Raw genomic sequence first — 12,742 nt, forward strand, 5'->3', positions numbered from 1 at the left:
TGTTGATTTTTACCTATCACTTTCATGAGAGCTGCCTCTTTCCCTCTAAAAATAAGCCAGTTTCACATACGGCTTTCTTCGGATTTTACCTAAATTAACGGAAGGAAGCCTACTTCCCCCAAACTGATTTGCTTGCCACCCCGTCTTTTTTCTGCCTAGCTCACCACCCGTCAGGCTTGATACCTAGTCGCAATAATTACCTTGGTAAATCAGACAGGTGAGTTGAGACATCTTTTACCCCCTCGACACGGTCATAGAAACTGTGCTTCTCTGTTTTTTTCTTTTTCACTTGATTTTCATAAATTTATTCTTCCTTCGTGCCTATTCTCCCACTTCTCATTCTTGGCTTTGAGATTATCCAGGTCTCTGTTCACCTATAGTTTACTTCCAACTAACACATGACCAGACCTTGACCGATAAGTTCCGCAGATATGGAGGGCAATCATGACGTGGAGCATGATATCGTAATCGGCATTGACTTTGGAACCACGTGAGCTGTTGTCGGCTTTCGTTTTTATGAAGTTCCCAACTAACTATTCACAGTTTCTCTGGAGTCAGCTGGGCCTACTCAGGCCAGCCAACTGACATTGAAGTCATTAGTCGATGGGAGTCCAAACTTGGCCGGAACTCCGACAAAGAGAAAACTCCCACGGAAATGGTCTACCAGGAAAACAAAGGAGGTGTTTTTTGGGGATACGGAATCCCTCCTAACTCTAATCAGAAACCACTGAAGTGGTTCAAACTCCTGCTTGTCGACGAAGACGACCTTCCCCAAAATGTCCGAGAATCCAGTCAGATGGCTACAGCACGAAAGTTGGCAAAGCGCTTCAACAAGGACCCAGTCGAAATCATCAGCTGCTATCTGCGTCATCTTTGGAACCATGCCATCGAGTGTATTGTTCTCTCTGCGGGCAAAGACCTCGTCAAAATGTGCAAGTTCCATGTTGTCATCACCTTGCCTGCTATTTGGTCCGACTATGCCAAGCAGCGCATGCGCAGAGCTGCAGAAAATGCAGGCTTATTAAAGGAGCGCCCCATCGGAAATACCACTTTGACATTCATTTCCGAGCCTGAGGCTGCTGCTCTGGCCACAATGAGAGACCATGGCAGACGGCCGAATATCAATGTATGGGTTCCTCCCTGATGACTAACCTTACTAACGAACTTAGGTCAACGATCACATCGTTGTTTGCGATGCAGGGGGTGGCACTGTGGACCTTATTACTTATGAAATAGTTAGTAAGGAGCCCTTTATCGTTCGCGAAGCCGTTCAGGGTGATGGAGGCCTTTGCGGCGGAGTTTTCCTCGATGAAGCATTTGTCAAGCTTATGAAGAAGAAAGTCACACCCGAGGCCTGGAACAATATATCTGAGCTCGAGGTCCGGAAGGCTTTGAATAATGAGTGGGAGAACAACATCAAGACAGCGTTCCATGGCCAGGACGAAGACTTTTACTTCAGCCTCCCCACTGAGTGTCAAGCTCCGGGTAGTGCTAAGCGCGGCATCAAACGAAAGAAGAACTTGGTCCTAACTCGCCAAGACCTGCTCTCCGTCTTTGACCCTGTTGTAGACCAGACAGTAGCGCTGGTGGAGAAGCAGATCGAGAGCGTCTTGAAAAAAACAGGCAGGAAGCCTAAGGTAAAAAATTGCATGAGCCTGTTCCTACTTTAGCGGCTGATGTATTTCTACAGAAAATTATCCTTGTCGGTGGATTTGGAAGAAATGACTACCTTCGAATCCGGATCGCAGAAGCTGTCGGTGAGGCTATTGAGATTCTTCAGAGCTCTGGCAATAGGCCGTGAGTTGATCATGATAAATACAGTTTCTTCGCTAACAATACCTAGGTGGAGCGCCATCAGCCGTGGAGCTGTCATCCAAGGCCTTACGCAGCGGGACCTCGCACCTGGCCTGTCGGTTAACATCAACTCTAGAATCTCACGAATGAGCTATGGAGTAGATTTCGATTCTGAATTCGATAAGCTCCTACATGATGAGGAAGATCGGTTCTGGAATGATGACGAACAAAAGTGGATGGTGCATGGGCAGATGGAGTGGTTCCTCGAAAAGGTATGGACTAGATCTGCTGGAGCCCTTCCATCATCTTGATGACGAGTCAACTGATTTGCAAACTAGGGCGATGATGTCTCCAATACCAAGCCGGTGTGCCACGACTACTATAAACTGTTTACGTCACCTCCTGACAAGATCTCCGACACCATATACTGCACAAAGGCATGGCCTGCGCCTGAATCTCTGAATGAAGACGTCGAGGAGCTCTGTACCATCACCTGGACTAAAGACATTGATTTTCAGTCGCTTCCACACTATACCAATCCGATTGGAAAGGTCTTTTCCAAGCTAAGCTACAGCATCGAGATGACTTGCTCTGGAGGCAGCATCGACTTCGCCGTTATTCATGACGGAAAGCAGGTTGGTGCAAAGAATGTCACCGTTGTTTTCAAGGATGAAGATGAGGACTAAGAGGCATTGGGATCATCTATTCATGCTGCCTTCATATACTGCGTGCTTTTGCTGTTTGGACGGACATAAGAAGCATGAGGTCTTCTTGGCTAAGGAAGCCTCTAAAACACGGCCCAACAGAGGTATCAATTTGCCGAGGATATCAGTGCATTGGAGATAGCCGTACGTGCGAAGGATAATCGCACAAACACCGATAGTCACGTACAACAGAGAAATTGGAATTGCACGAAGTTTCCCTGTGTTGCAGTATTGTTCCTGCTAGATTGTTGCTGGGCGAAATCTAGCAAATGTGCCAAAGCCCACGATGCTCCTCTTCTGAAGTGTTAAGCAGTGACGAACGATGTAAGGATCAGTTTCAGAGAACAAGAAGATGTACAAAATATTTGATTGAACCGTTCAAGCACCATAGTGAATAGAGGTTGGGAGCTCTCAAGCATTGAGAGCAGCTGTTCCAGCTCAGCCCAAGTTGGCCGGGTATGTTCCGTCAAAGAAAACAGTTTTAAACAACAGTGCGAAGACTTTGGAGGCGATCTATGACAAACAATTGTTTGGTGCCAGAAGGATCTTCTCTGAGTATTATCTATTGCAGATCTGCAAGATAACAGAAAGAGTGAGACGGCCATCAGGCGCCTTGCAATGGGGAGGAGCTTGGCCACGGTGCCTAAGATGTTCACGGAAGACAGTGAGATGATGATGAGCAGTCAAGTGCACGTGGCGTTCTATCGAATATCTGAAGTAAAAAAGCATGGTGTAAGCATCAAGCTCCGAATTTCCCGGCATCTTAGCGTCAGGCGCTGTCGGTGTGTTGTCATAATCGCCGGCTTATCTCAGCCTCAACAGCCGGGATTGGACCACGCTTCTGGGTTGCGGTAGGTACCTCTTGTAGGGCGGCAAGCGTATGCCTTGAAGTCGCTTCTGATACGCCAGCAAGGCAAGTACGAAATTGATGGCTCTCATTTGTGGCGTTTTTGATATGCAGCGCGTCAGCTTAGATGTTTTCTCAGCGGCCTTTTGGCAGATTGATTGCCCGTTTCCTGGGAGGGGGCGGCCAACCAGACACGCAATCTAGAATGATTGTGACGGTTTGGGATATGTTTTTCATGGATTCGAGCCTGGTTGTGGTGTGCAGGACGCATCCTTCGTAAATCTGCGGTCCAAATCGGGGCCGGGAAACTTGGATAGGGTCTCTGTGTTATCGTTTTGATACCATTGTTGAATCCCATTTATTGATCGAGCAGATACTTGCCTCTTTACTTCAAAGAAACGGTTTGAAAATGTATAAGAAAGCATTTTGGTTTCTTTGGTTTTAGTAGCTGGCTCAAAACTGCCCGGCTGGGATCATCAGGATAGCATGTTATGAAATGACTTGATGGAAAGTTGCCCAAAGACCACTGGACAGAACAGCCTGTTGCTTGCTGCGGCTTACGACATTAATGGCACTATTGTAAGTACATGAGATTTTAGCTCATGGCCAGCTGAAGGGCCTCTTGGCGGGCGAGTCCATGATATATAGGCGCGCCGAGACCCAGGTCTCTGGGTCAGGCAGATAAAGCCGAACGACGGACAGCAGCTTCGTGCCAGCAAACATCCCTCACAGTCCTGCCTTCATTTTCGTAACTAAATCATGGCAGAAGACCCTGAAAAACAGAAAGAGACCGTCCCGACTGGTGGCCCACTGGAGAAAGGTGAACCCGACAATGCCTCCAACAAGGGCCCTTTGTCGGGTGACAACACGGATACAGAGCGAGGAGCCAGCAAGGACATCACGTCTGGAACAGTCCGTACCGTGACCGGTTGGAGATGGGGTATCGTTGTCTTCGCCATCCTCTCCTCAACATTCCTTTTCGCCCTCGACAACACCGTCGTTGCAGATGTGCAGCCTCAGATCGTGCTCCAGTTCGACGCCATCACCGACATTGCCTGGCTGGGAGTTGCCTTCATCATGGCTGCCAACTCCACGAACCTACTCTTCGGACAGTTGTATTCACACCTCCAACCTAAGTGGTTGTACATTGGGAGTGTTGTAGTCTTTGAGGTGGGAAGCGCCGTCTGCGGTGCGGCGCCGAACATGGAGAGTCTCATCGTCGGTCGGGCATTGTGCGGCCTTGGTGGGGTGGGCATGTATCTCGGAGTCATAACTCTCATCGCCGCCACGACAACCATTCAGGAGAGACCTGCGTATCTTGCCTTCATCGGTCTCACTTGGGGATTGGGGACCGTCTTGGGACCCGTCATTGGCGGCGCTTTTGCCGACTCCGATGCTACTTGGCGGTATGTGTTCTCGTGTTACCCATAACTTGCACGCGCTGACTTTAGAAGATGGGCCTTCTACATCAACCTCCCGATTGGAGGACTCGCGGCGCCGGTTTACCTCTGGATGCTCCCTTCACCTGACCCCCAGCCAGGCGCAACCGTGCTTCAACGCCTTGTCGAGATCGACTGGGTTGGCGTGCCACTCATGCTAGGAGCCATCATCTGCTTTACAATGGGCATCAGCTTCGGTGGTCTTATGTACGAATGGGACTCGGGCCAGGAGATTGCCCTGTTCGTCGTCGCCGGTGTGCTTTTCATCGCCTTTGGTGTTCAGCAGGCATACTGCATTGGTACCACCAAAGAGCGACGTCTCTTCCCGGTCGAGCTTGTCTTTTCCAGAAAGTACTACCGGACCATCATCTTGATGTTCTGCATCACGGCATCAGGAGGCTGCGCCATCTTCGTCCCGGTATATTTCATTCCCATCTTTTTTCAATTCACGCGAGGTGACAGCGCTATTGACGCGGCTGTTCGTCTACTTCCCTTCATCATAGTAACGGTCTTTGTCACTCTCCTCCAAGGTGGTATCCTCTCGCACCCATCCGGCAAATTCGGGTTATACTTCCCTTGGTTCACCGTCGGCGGTGCCATTGTCGTCGCTGCGGCATCGCTGATGTATGTCGTTGAGACTGACACAAGCACGGCATGGGTGTACGGGGCGTCGGCCATGCTCGGAGCTGGAGTGGGGACGTTCACGCAGGCAGGCTTCTCCATCTCTCAGGCTAGTGTGCCCGAAGACAAGGCGGCTGTCGCTTCTTCACTCATAGCACTGGCCCAGACGAGCGGAATTAACATCGCACTGGCTGTCAGCAATGCCGTGTTCCTGAACAGAGCCGAGCAGCGCTTGACCGATATTCTTCCGGATACCGTCTCGGAGGAGCAGATCCGGCTTGCCATCGCCGGCGTGGGAGTAGAATTTGTCCGAACACTGCCTCAGGAAATGCAGCAGAGAATCCTAAATGCCATTGTTGAAGCTCTGAACCTGCCGTACATCTTGGTCATTGTGGCTGGTGCGGTGGTGCTTGTAAGTAGTGTGCTATGTAAGAGGGAGCGATTGTTCATGAAAGCAACCGGAGGCGGGGCCTGATTCAAGGTGTTCGGCCATTTATAGCCAGTATTAGGGTTTTTGGATGAATCGCCATGTTTTGAAACATTGTAGAAAGTGGGTCATGATTGTGTATCATTGATATAGATTTTGATGATTTGGGGCCTATTTAGACTAAACAGACGCCCAAATAGGGTACGACATCTGGCGGAAGAGGGTCTTGGCAAGCCGGTGGAACGGTCGAAATGTCAATTAGGTAGAGACAAACGTTTGAATTGAGGCATTTGATCTTGGCAAATCAGTTGGCTGTTCGGTTTGAGATGTGAAAGCGGAGTGAAAAAAGCCGTCCGAGTGAGACAGAAGTGAGGCTTATGAAGCTTGTTCGTGATAGAAGATGCGCTACGGACCGAGAAAGTGGAGATTTTGTTCAAGCGTGGCTTACATAACCAACCGAGGCTCCACAGTTTCAAAACAATCAGTCAGGGGTTCTTTGGGAGGTGCGTTGCAGGAGAGTTTCGCTCTAACCTTTTTCGGCCATCCCTTCCTCGGTCGGGGGGGCGCGCATCCAAAAGTTGACACTTCTTCAGAATTTCAACATTTGCAGGACATCTCATCGAATCGGAGCTCCGTCGCGACTCACCATCCTCGAATTGACGACTTGCGCGCGCGTGTTCGTCGGCTCACACATCACTTAGTATTTCGGGAAGCAGCATGAGTTCATGAGAACCGGATCCACTTGCGCCTCGCTGCTGTCCCATTACAGCCCGCCATGGCCGTCCTCATCGGCCTCCCTTTCGTGAGAGGCCAAGTCCGCGGACTTTGGCTGGCAGCCTTTCTACACCTTCTCCTGGCCACATCAGTTTGCGCCTACATGCCGCTCTCAGAAGGCGCGCTACGAAACATCACCATCTCTGAGGCCGACTTTGATATCCACAACGGTCCTCTGCTCTCACCCATCCTCATTCCCCGCGTGCCCGGTACGCCCGGCCAGGTCAAGACCCAGGAGCATTTTGTGAATTTCTGGAAGAAGAACCTGCCTAAATGGGAAATCCTGTGGCAGAATTCCACCGCCAAGACACCTGCCACGGGGAATAAGGACATTCCCTTCCAAAATCTCATCTTCCGCCGCGAGCCGCCCTGGACAAAGCCCGGACAGGCCAACTTTCTCACTCTTGTGGCTCACTATGACAGCAAGATTGAGCCTGCAGGCTTCATTGGCGCGACGGACAGCGCTGCTCCGTGTGCGATGCTGATGCACATTGCACGGGCTGTTGATGGGTATATGACCCAGATGCATGATGAGATGGTCGCGCTGGGTGAGAATGGAGGAACGGTTCCGCAGGACATGGGTCTGCAGATTCTGCTTTTGGATGGTGAAGAAGCATTTCATTCCTGGACGGACACCGACTCATTGTATGGCGCGAGGTAAGTTTTGCACGCGAAAGTTGGTCCATGCTAGACGTAAACCTGACGTGGCTTGTAGATCTCTGGCTGAGGAGTGGGAGAAGACATTCAACCCCGCCATGTCTCACTATAAGAACCCACTTGAGCAAATTAGCATGTTCGTTTTGCTCGACTTGTTGGGATCCGCCGACCCAAATGTCCCATCCTACTTCCAGACGACTCACTGGGCGTACAAGAGCATGGCAACCCTTGAGAAGCGCATGCGTGACTTGGGTGTTCTGGAGACGAAGCCCAGCTCCCCGTTCCTCGGCGACGCAGACAAGGACCCCAAGCGTTTCGGCATGAGTGGTATCGGGGATGATCACGTCCCCTTCATGGCGAGGGGCGTCAACATCCTCCACATGATTCCGTCGCCGTTCCCTGCGGTCTGGCACAGGCCCGAGGACGATGGTGAGCATCTCGACATGCCCACAGTAAGAGACTGGACGAGGATTGTAACTGCTTTTACCATGGAGTGGCTTGATATGAGTGAAGTAATGCCAGAGGAGGCTGCACAAGTATAGCATCTAGGAAATCTTATGGAGTTTTCATTTTTTTCTTTTCGTATTGATCCACGCGACGTACTGACTGTCCTGAGCAAAAAGTGATATCCAGGTCGGCATCTATTATACTTATACATTTCGTTTCCCAATGCCCTTCACTACCTCCAAAACCTTGTCTGATAGTACCCTCCCTGGCATTCGGCCATTAGCCAACCGGAAACATGAACCACAAAAACTGACTTCAATGCCGACCAATCTCACCATCCGCTCCCAGGTGCTGTCATTTGTTATACAGAATCATCTTAATCCAGTCTTCTCCATCCCGAGACGTGAGCTTGGTTCTGGACATGACGCTCTTGGGTGCGAGTCAGCCACGAAACCCGGTCATCGGAACCCTCCTGAAGTGTGCGGATGAGGCGCTTGAAGGAGAAACAGGTGTGGCCACTGCAGTCTCTCAGGGAGCGTCTGCTCACCCTGTCACACGTCTGCCGGATTGTTCGAGGTGTCTCTTGAAACACCTTGTACCGAAAGTAATCAATCCCGCTTCCAGCGTAGTGGCAGATGGCGACGAGGGCATCGTGGACTTGTTTCGAGCAGTCATCCGAAGCGTTGCCTTTCTTGCAAAGGTTTCCTTCGTAGTACTGCAGGAGGCCACCGCTAACTTCATCATATATGATCTGATGGAAGTTCTCAATTACCATGTTCATCACAGCTGGGTTATCCGTTAGCCGGCGAGACCAAGATGGATGTGGGGATTTTTTTTTTTTTTTCTTCTTCTTGCGCAACTTACCAATTACTCCCGAGCCTTCGGGAAACATCTCGTTTTTCAGGACCAAGCCACGATTTCCGATGGTAAACATTCTGGGAATTTTGTTGCAGTCTCGAGCTATCTGCTGAATAGCTCTCGCCAAGAGCTGATGGTCACCAAGCTCCCAGGCAACCCAGATGACCTGGTACTGCTGTTGTCTGGTCAAGAACTGGACCTTGCTGGCTGACATGACATAGGCACCGAGCCAGTTCTGAATCCAAGGGGTTATGTGCGGGGTGAAGAGATACTTGTTTGTAAGAACAAGGAGGTCGTAAAGCTCGGGAAGGGTCATAGTCTGGGGGATGTTGTGGAAGAGGCCGTGACCGAAACAGAGCATGACGAACATTGGCTCAGGGGCATCCTCCGGCAAATGGACGACCCAAGGGCCGCTGGCGGGCTTGGATTCAACGAAGCAGTATTGAGAGGAAAGCATGGCGCCGAAGACCTTGAATGCCCGCTTCATGGTTTTGGAGCAGACAACGAAACGCGTCGGGATGGTCCGATCCTCTTCGTAATCGCTGTCGGCATCGTTGTCATCGCATTCACCGCCGCCGACCACCAAAGTGAGGTCTCCGTCGGCTTCCAAGTAGATTGTTTCTTCGTCCCCCAAAATAATCTTCACCAGGGACCAGAGAGAATCATCCTCGTTGTATAGCTTGGGTTGTGAGGAATTGTGAGTATCGACGAGAACCGAGGTGAGCTGCTGGGAAAAGGGAGCCAAGGACACAATCTCATCAACCTGCAAGTCTCCCACACTGCTCGTGTCCATGATGTTCTTAACAGTGGATGGAATTGTCAGGGCATCGAAGTGTTACTTGGATGGCGCGCAAGACTTACCGAAGTCTGTGAAGCCTGGGTAATTGGTGGGAGACAGTGATGTGCCAAGTTTCACAGCGTGAGAAAGCAAAGATGGTTGTGTTTTCTTTTTGTTGTGAGGTGAAGGGAAATTGTGCGTGGGTTAATGAGGGTCCGATTTTGGGACAGGAAGGAGGAAGAAGGCAGGTACGGTTAAGCTGCTCCTTCCTTTTGAGTTGAATTCTCGGACTGGCTTCATTATGTCAGAATCTGCCGGTGATTCAGTGAAATGTTTCGTTTCACCTCAGTTCCACTGTCAACTGTTAGAATTGGCAAGGACTCCTCCTCCTGTCCTGGGGTGTGCCTTCCTTGTAATAGCAAATCCGCTTTCAGATTGTTAACACACCTTTATTGCAAGAGATTTCTTTATCATTTCACTTTCTCTGCACACCCTTTGAATACTGATGCAACCCTGATAATGAGAAACCCTACAAAGTATGCTCCTATGACTCAGCCTCCTTTCAATGCAGTGTCATTTCAAGTTCTTGACCAAATGCCAACATGGCATATATGTATGAGTGTCTTATGCTTATCTACAGTTTTCAGCTCCCATTTAAACTCCCAGGACCTCATTATCATGAACGGTTCAGCACCCAACCACGTTCCGTCAAGCCAAACTTCCAACCAATACCAGAACCGTTCTTCAATATGCCCTGAGCCTCCTCCTGTCTGTACTTGTCGGACACGCCGTTCTCCAACAACAGTCTGTCTTGCGTATTGACCGCGAAGAATGCCGGAAGGGTCGAGCTCTTGACGACTCCAAGCCCAGCTTTCCTCCCTTGGATAATGGCAATGGCCAGTAACAAAATCGAAAGTGCGATTTGCGACGAAATGAAAGCCAACCATTCCCATCGCACGTGAACATAAGTCTCGGTAATGAGGGCCTCGCCCGTCACATTGGTCAGATCGTCAGATAACCTGTTACGAATTAGATACTTTTGTCCCGCTACCCCAAGCATATGGAAAGATGACATCGAGATACTTACGAGTTCGTCAAGCTTCTGGCGATGTTGTTTGTAATGTTCCAAATAGCGCCCTCCACTACGCTTTCTGCTGAACCGTTCGCCTTTTTGTATGCATCGCTAATCATACTAAAATACCGGGACGGCGCTCGTCCACGTTCAAGGGCTGAACCCGACAATTGCGAGTACGAACCATTCGGTGTTGAAGCTAGGCTGCTCTGCAATGCGCTCATTCCCTTTCCACCGTACGGATACTTTGTGCCTGGTTCACCCGGTACCTTCAGCCCCGTCAGGTTGACTGGGGCAGGGTGGTTCGGCATGGGAAACAAGTCGTATTCGGCGTCTGCCGTGGCGTCGATCAGTTCTCGAGTGACTATGTTTTCGTGTACCGAAACGTTATATCTCTGAACGCAGAAATAGAAATTCGCCTCCATGGCACCTATTCCTCCCCCGTACAGGGAGTATATTATCTGGAATTGGGACACGGCATCGGTCGTGGAGTCCTCGGGCTCGACGTATAAAGACTTCATACCGCTGCTCAAGCTTACCATGCCCATGTTTGGCATGCTCAGGTTAGCATACGCGCCGTTTGGTAGCGATGCAAGCTTGAGCATCTTGCTTTCTTTCCCTTTCCCGTAAGTCACGTTTAGAAGATTGGTGATGTTCCATGTTTTGGCACAGATTCCGAGTGTACTAAAGGTTTCCCAGCGGCACTCAGTCGTCGGGCATCTTGGCGGTTCGAACGGGAACTCCGTGTCATAGTTGTAGCTGAGGCCAGTGTAGATACTGGTGTCGTGCTTCAAGTCGGACGTCGCTTTTGAAATGATCGTTAGCAACAAGCGACACCACAGAGAATGACATGCCAAGGCGACTTACGGTCATACAGCAAATTGGCAGTATTTGTGTAAAACTTTACGGCCCGTGGCAGCACTGGTCTCGAGGCGATTGGCGCCAGACGTGTGGGATATGTCACCGTAGACTGCGTCAAGGTCGACGTAAGTATCGCCGTGATAAACACGACGGTAGAAATGAGACTCGGTGACCTTACATCACAGTTAGCCAGTGCATACATGAAATTATGACAAAACCTCACCAGCCCTTGGTGGTCTTCATTAACATGAGACTTCCCCATGGCCCTCGAGTCGCCGCGTCGAAGTCTTGAAAGTCTCTCAGTGGTCTTTCCTTGCGAAACCAGAGCCACTTCAACTGCGAGAGACTCTCAGAGACGGGTACAATGAACGCGGCTCGGGCGAAAGTAGCAAGTAAAGCGACCACGGTGTTGAGAGTCAATCCCAGAGGCCATTCGGGCAGACGCTTCTCGTGGAATTGATTGAGCAGGATAGCTAGGCCCACCACTGAAGCAATACTTATTAGGCACCATATCAATTCTGGCAACCATGCGAACAGTGTTGAACTCCACGGCTGTAGTTTCGGGTGGCCCTGGTTGGGACCCAGCCCTCGCGGGAGGTTCGACTTGGGACTTGACGGGTCATGAGTGACTTCAGTCACCGAAGGTTTGTGATTTGAGGGCGACAGTTTCTCGTAACGGTAACCACCGCCAGCAGATTTCGGAGTGCCCAAGCCCGGGAAGGCATCATTGGCCTCGCTGTCAACAGGTGCTGGTTTTGCAGATGCCGATCGTTCATCTTTCATGGAATTCTGGAACCAAGCTGGGTCGTCCTGGGTTTGGATAAGAGGGTTCAAGTCGCCTTCATTCGCCGCCACCGATTGGCTCTTGTCCGACTCTTTCCGTTGATGCTGGCGCAGTGACGATAGCGGGACCTGTTCGACATCGATCGCGTCGTATGATTCCGGACGTGTGGAAACTGGCTTCCTCCTCAAGCTGGATTCCTGCGCAGGTCGGCTATATTCCATGTTCCAAGCGTGACACGATAGAGTCGTTCAAATCAAGATTTAACCGTCGACATCCAAACTCAAAAGTCCCTTGCGTTGTAGATGTATCGACGACGTTGAAACAAAATGCCACAATCGAACCGGCACGCACGCAAACGCAAACCGCCCCCGGAGATGATGGGGCCCTAAAGCAGGCAACTGAGGTACTTCGCCCTACTTGCTACGGCAACCTGCAGGGCGACGCCGGCAAGGGTGCTTAGTGTGCGAGACAACTGGAGAAAACGTCGATCATGCCCGCCAGGGAGACGAACCGGAGGATGGCATCGAAGGCGTAGGGCCGGGATTCCAATCCTCTAAATAACCAGAAACCCTTACATTGGACAGAATAAACGATCTTCAATTCAGTGGTTAAGCTAGTGCGACAGGGGTGAGCCGGCCGCAAATGAGCCACTCGTCCACGTTGTCGAATCCACCTAATT

General features: G+C 50.5%; 5 protein-coding genes across 5 annotated transcripts; 3 read left to right on the forward strand and 2 right to left on the reverse strand.

Moving 5' to 3' along the window:
- Window positions 1–431: 431 nt before the first annotated feature.
- Window positions 432–2,480, forward strand: CTRU02_208209 (uncharacterized protein; the record flags this gene model as incomplete). The annotated part of the gene is made up of 6 exons (XM_070205052.1): window positions 432–490; window positions 544–1,126; window positions 1,170–1,647; window positions 1,671–1,797; window positions 1,844–2,066; window positions 2,133–2,480. The coding sequence occupies 6 exons, from the start codon at window positions 432–434 to the stop codon at window positions 2,478–2,480; spliced, it is 1,818 nt and encodes a 605-aa protein (XP_070061127.1).
- Window positions 2,481–4,104: 1,624 nt separating this feature from the next.
- Window positions 4,105–5,880, forward strand: CTRU02_208210 (MFS drug efflux; the record flags this gene model as incomplete). The annotated part of the gene is made up of 2 exons (XM_036725851.2): window positions 4,105–4,751; window positions 4,800–5,880. The coding sequence occupies 2 exons, from the start codon at window positions 4,105–4,107 to the stop codon at window positions 5,878–5,880; spliced, it is 1,728 nt and encodes a 575-aa protein (XP_036582565.2).
- A 727-nt stretch (window positions 5,881–6,607) lies between these two features.
- Window positions 6,608–7,805, forward strand: CTRU02_208211 (glutaminyl-peptide cyclotransferase (peptidase family M28); the record flags this gene model as incomplete). The annotated part of the gene is made up of 2 exons (XM_070205053.1): window positions 6,608–7,263; window positions 7,322–7,805. 2 exons carry the CDS (start codon window positions 6,608–6,610, stop codon window positions 7,803–7,805), a joined length of 1,140 nt encoding a protein of 379 aa, XP_070061128.1.
- Window positions 7,806–8,086: 281 nt separating this feature from the next.
- On the reverse strand, window positions 8,087–9,361 carry CTRU02_208212 (nuclear pore protein-like protein; the record flags this gene model as incomplete). Its single annotated transcript, XM_036725850.1, has 2 exons — window positions 8,087–8,496; window positions 8,575–9,361. 2 exons carry the CDS (start codon window positions 9,359–9,361, stop codon window positions 8,087–8,089), a joined length of 1,197 nt encoding a protein of 398 aa, XP_036582564.1.
- Window positions 9,362–10,022: 661 nt separating this feature from the next.
- CTRU02_208213 (uncharacterized protein) lies at window positions 10,023–12,284 on the reverse strand (the record flags this gene model as incomplete). The annotated part of the gene is made up of 4 exons (XM_036725849.1): window positions 10,023–10,365; window positions 10,434–11,223; window positions 11,286–11,452; window positions 11,503–12,284. The coding sequence occupies 4 exons, from the start codon at window positions 12,282–12,284 to the stop codon at window positions 10,023–10,025; spliced, it is 2,082 nt and encodes a 693-aa protein (XP_036582563.1).
- Between the last annotated feature and the right edge of the window lie 458 nt (window positions 12,285–12,742).

The sequence above is a fragment of the Colletotrichum truncatum genome (genome assembly GCF_014235925.2).
Source record: "Colletotrichum truncatum strain CMES1059 chromosome Unknown Contig_0005, whole genome shotgun sequence".
Classification (NCBI taxonomy): domain Eukaryota; kingdom Fungi; phylum Ascomycota; class Sordariomycetes; order Glomerellales; family Glomerellaceae; genus Colletotrichum; species Colletotrichum truncatum.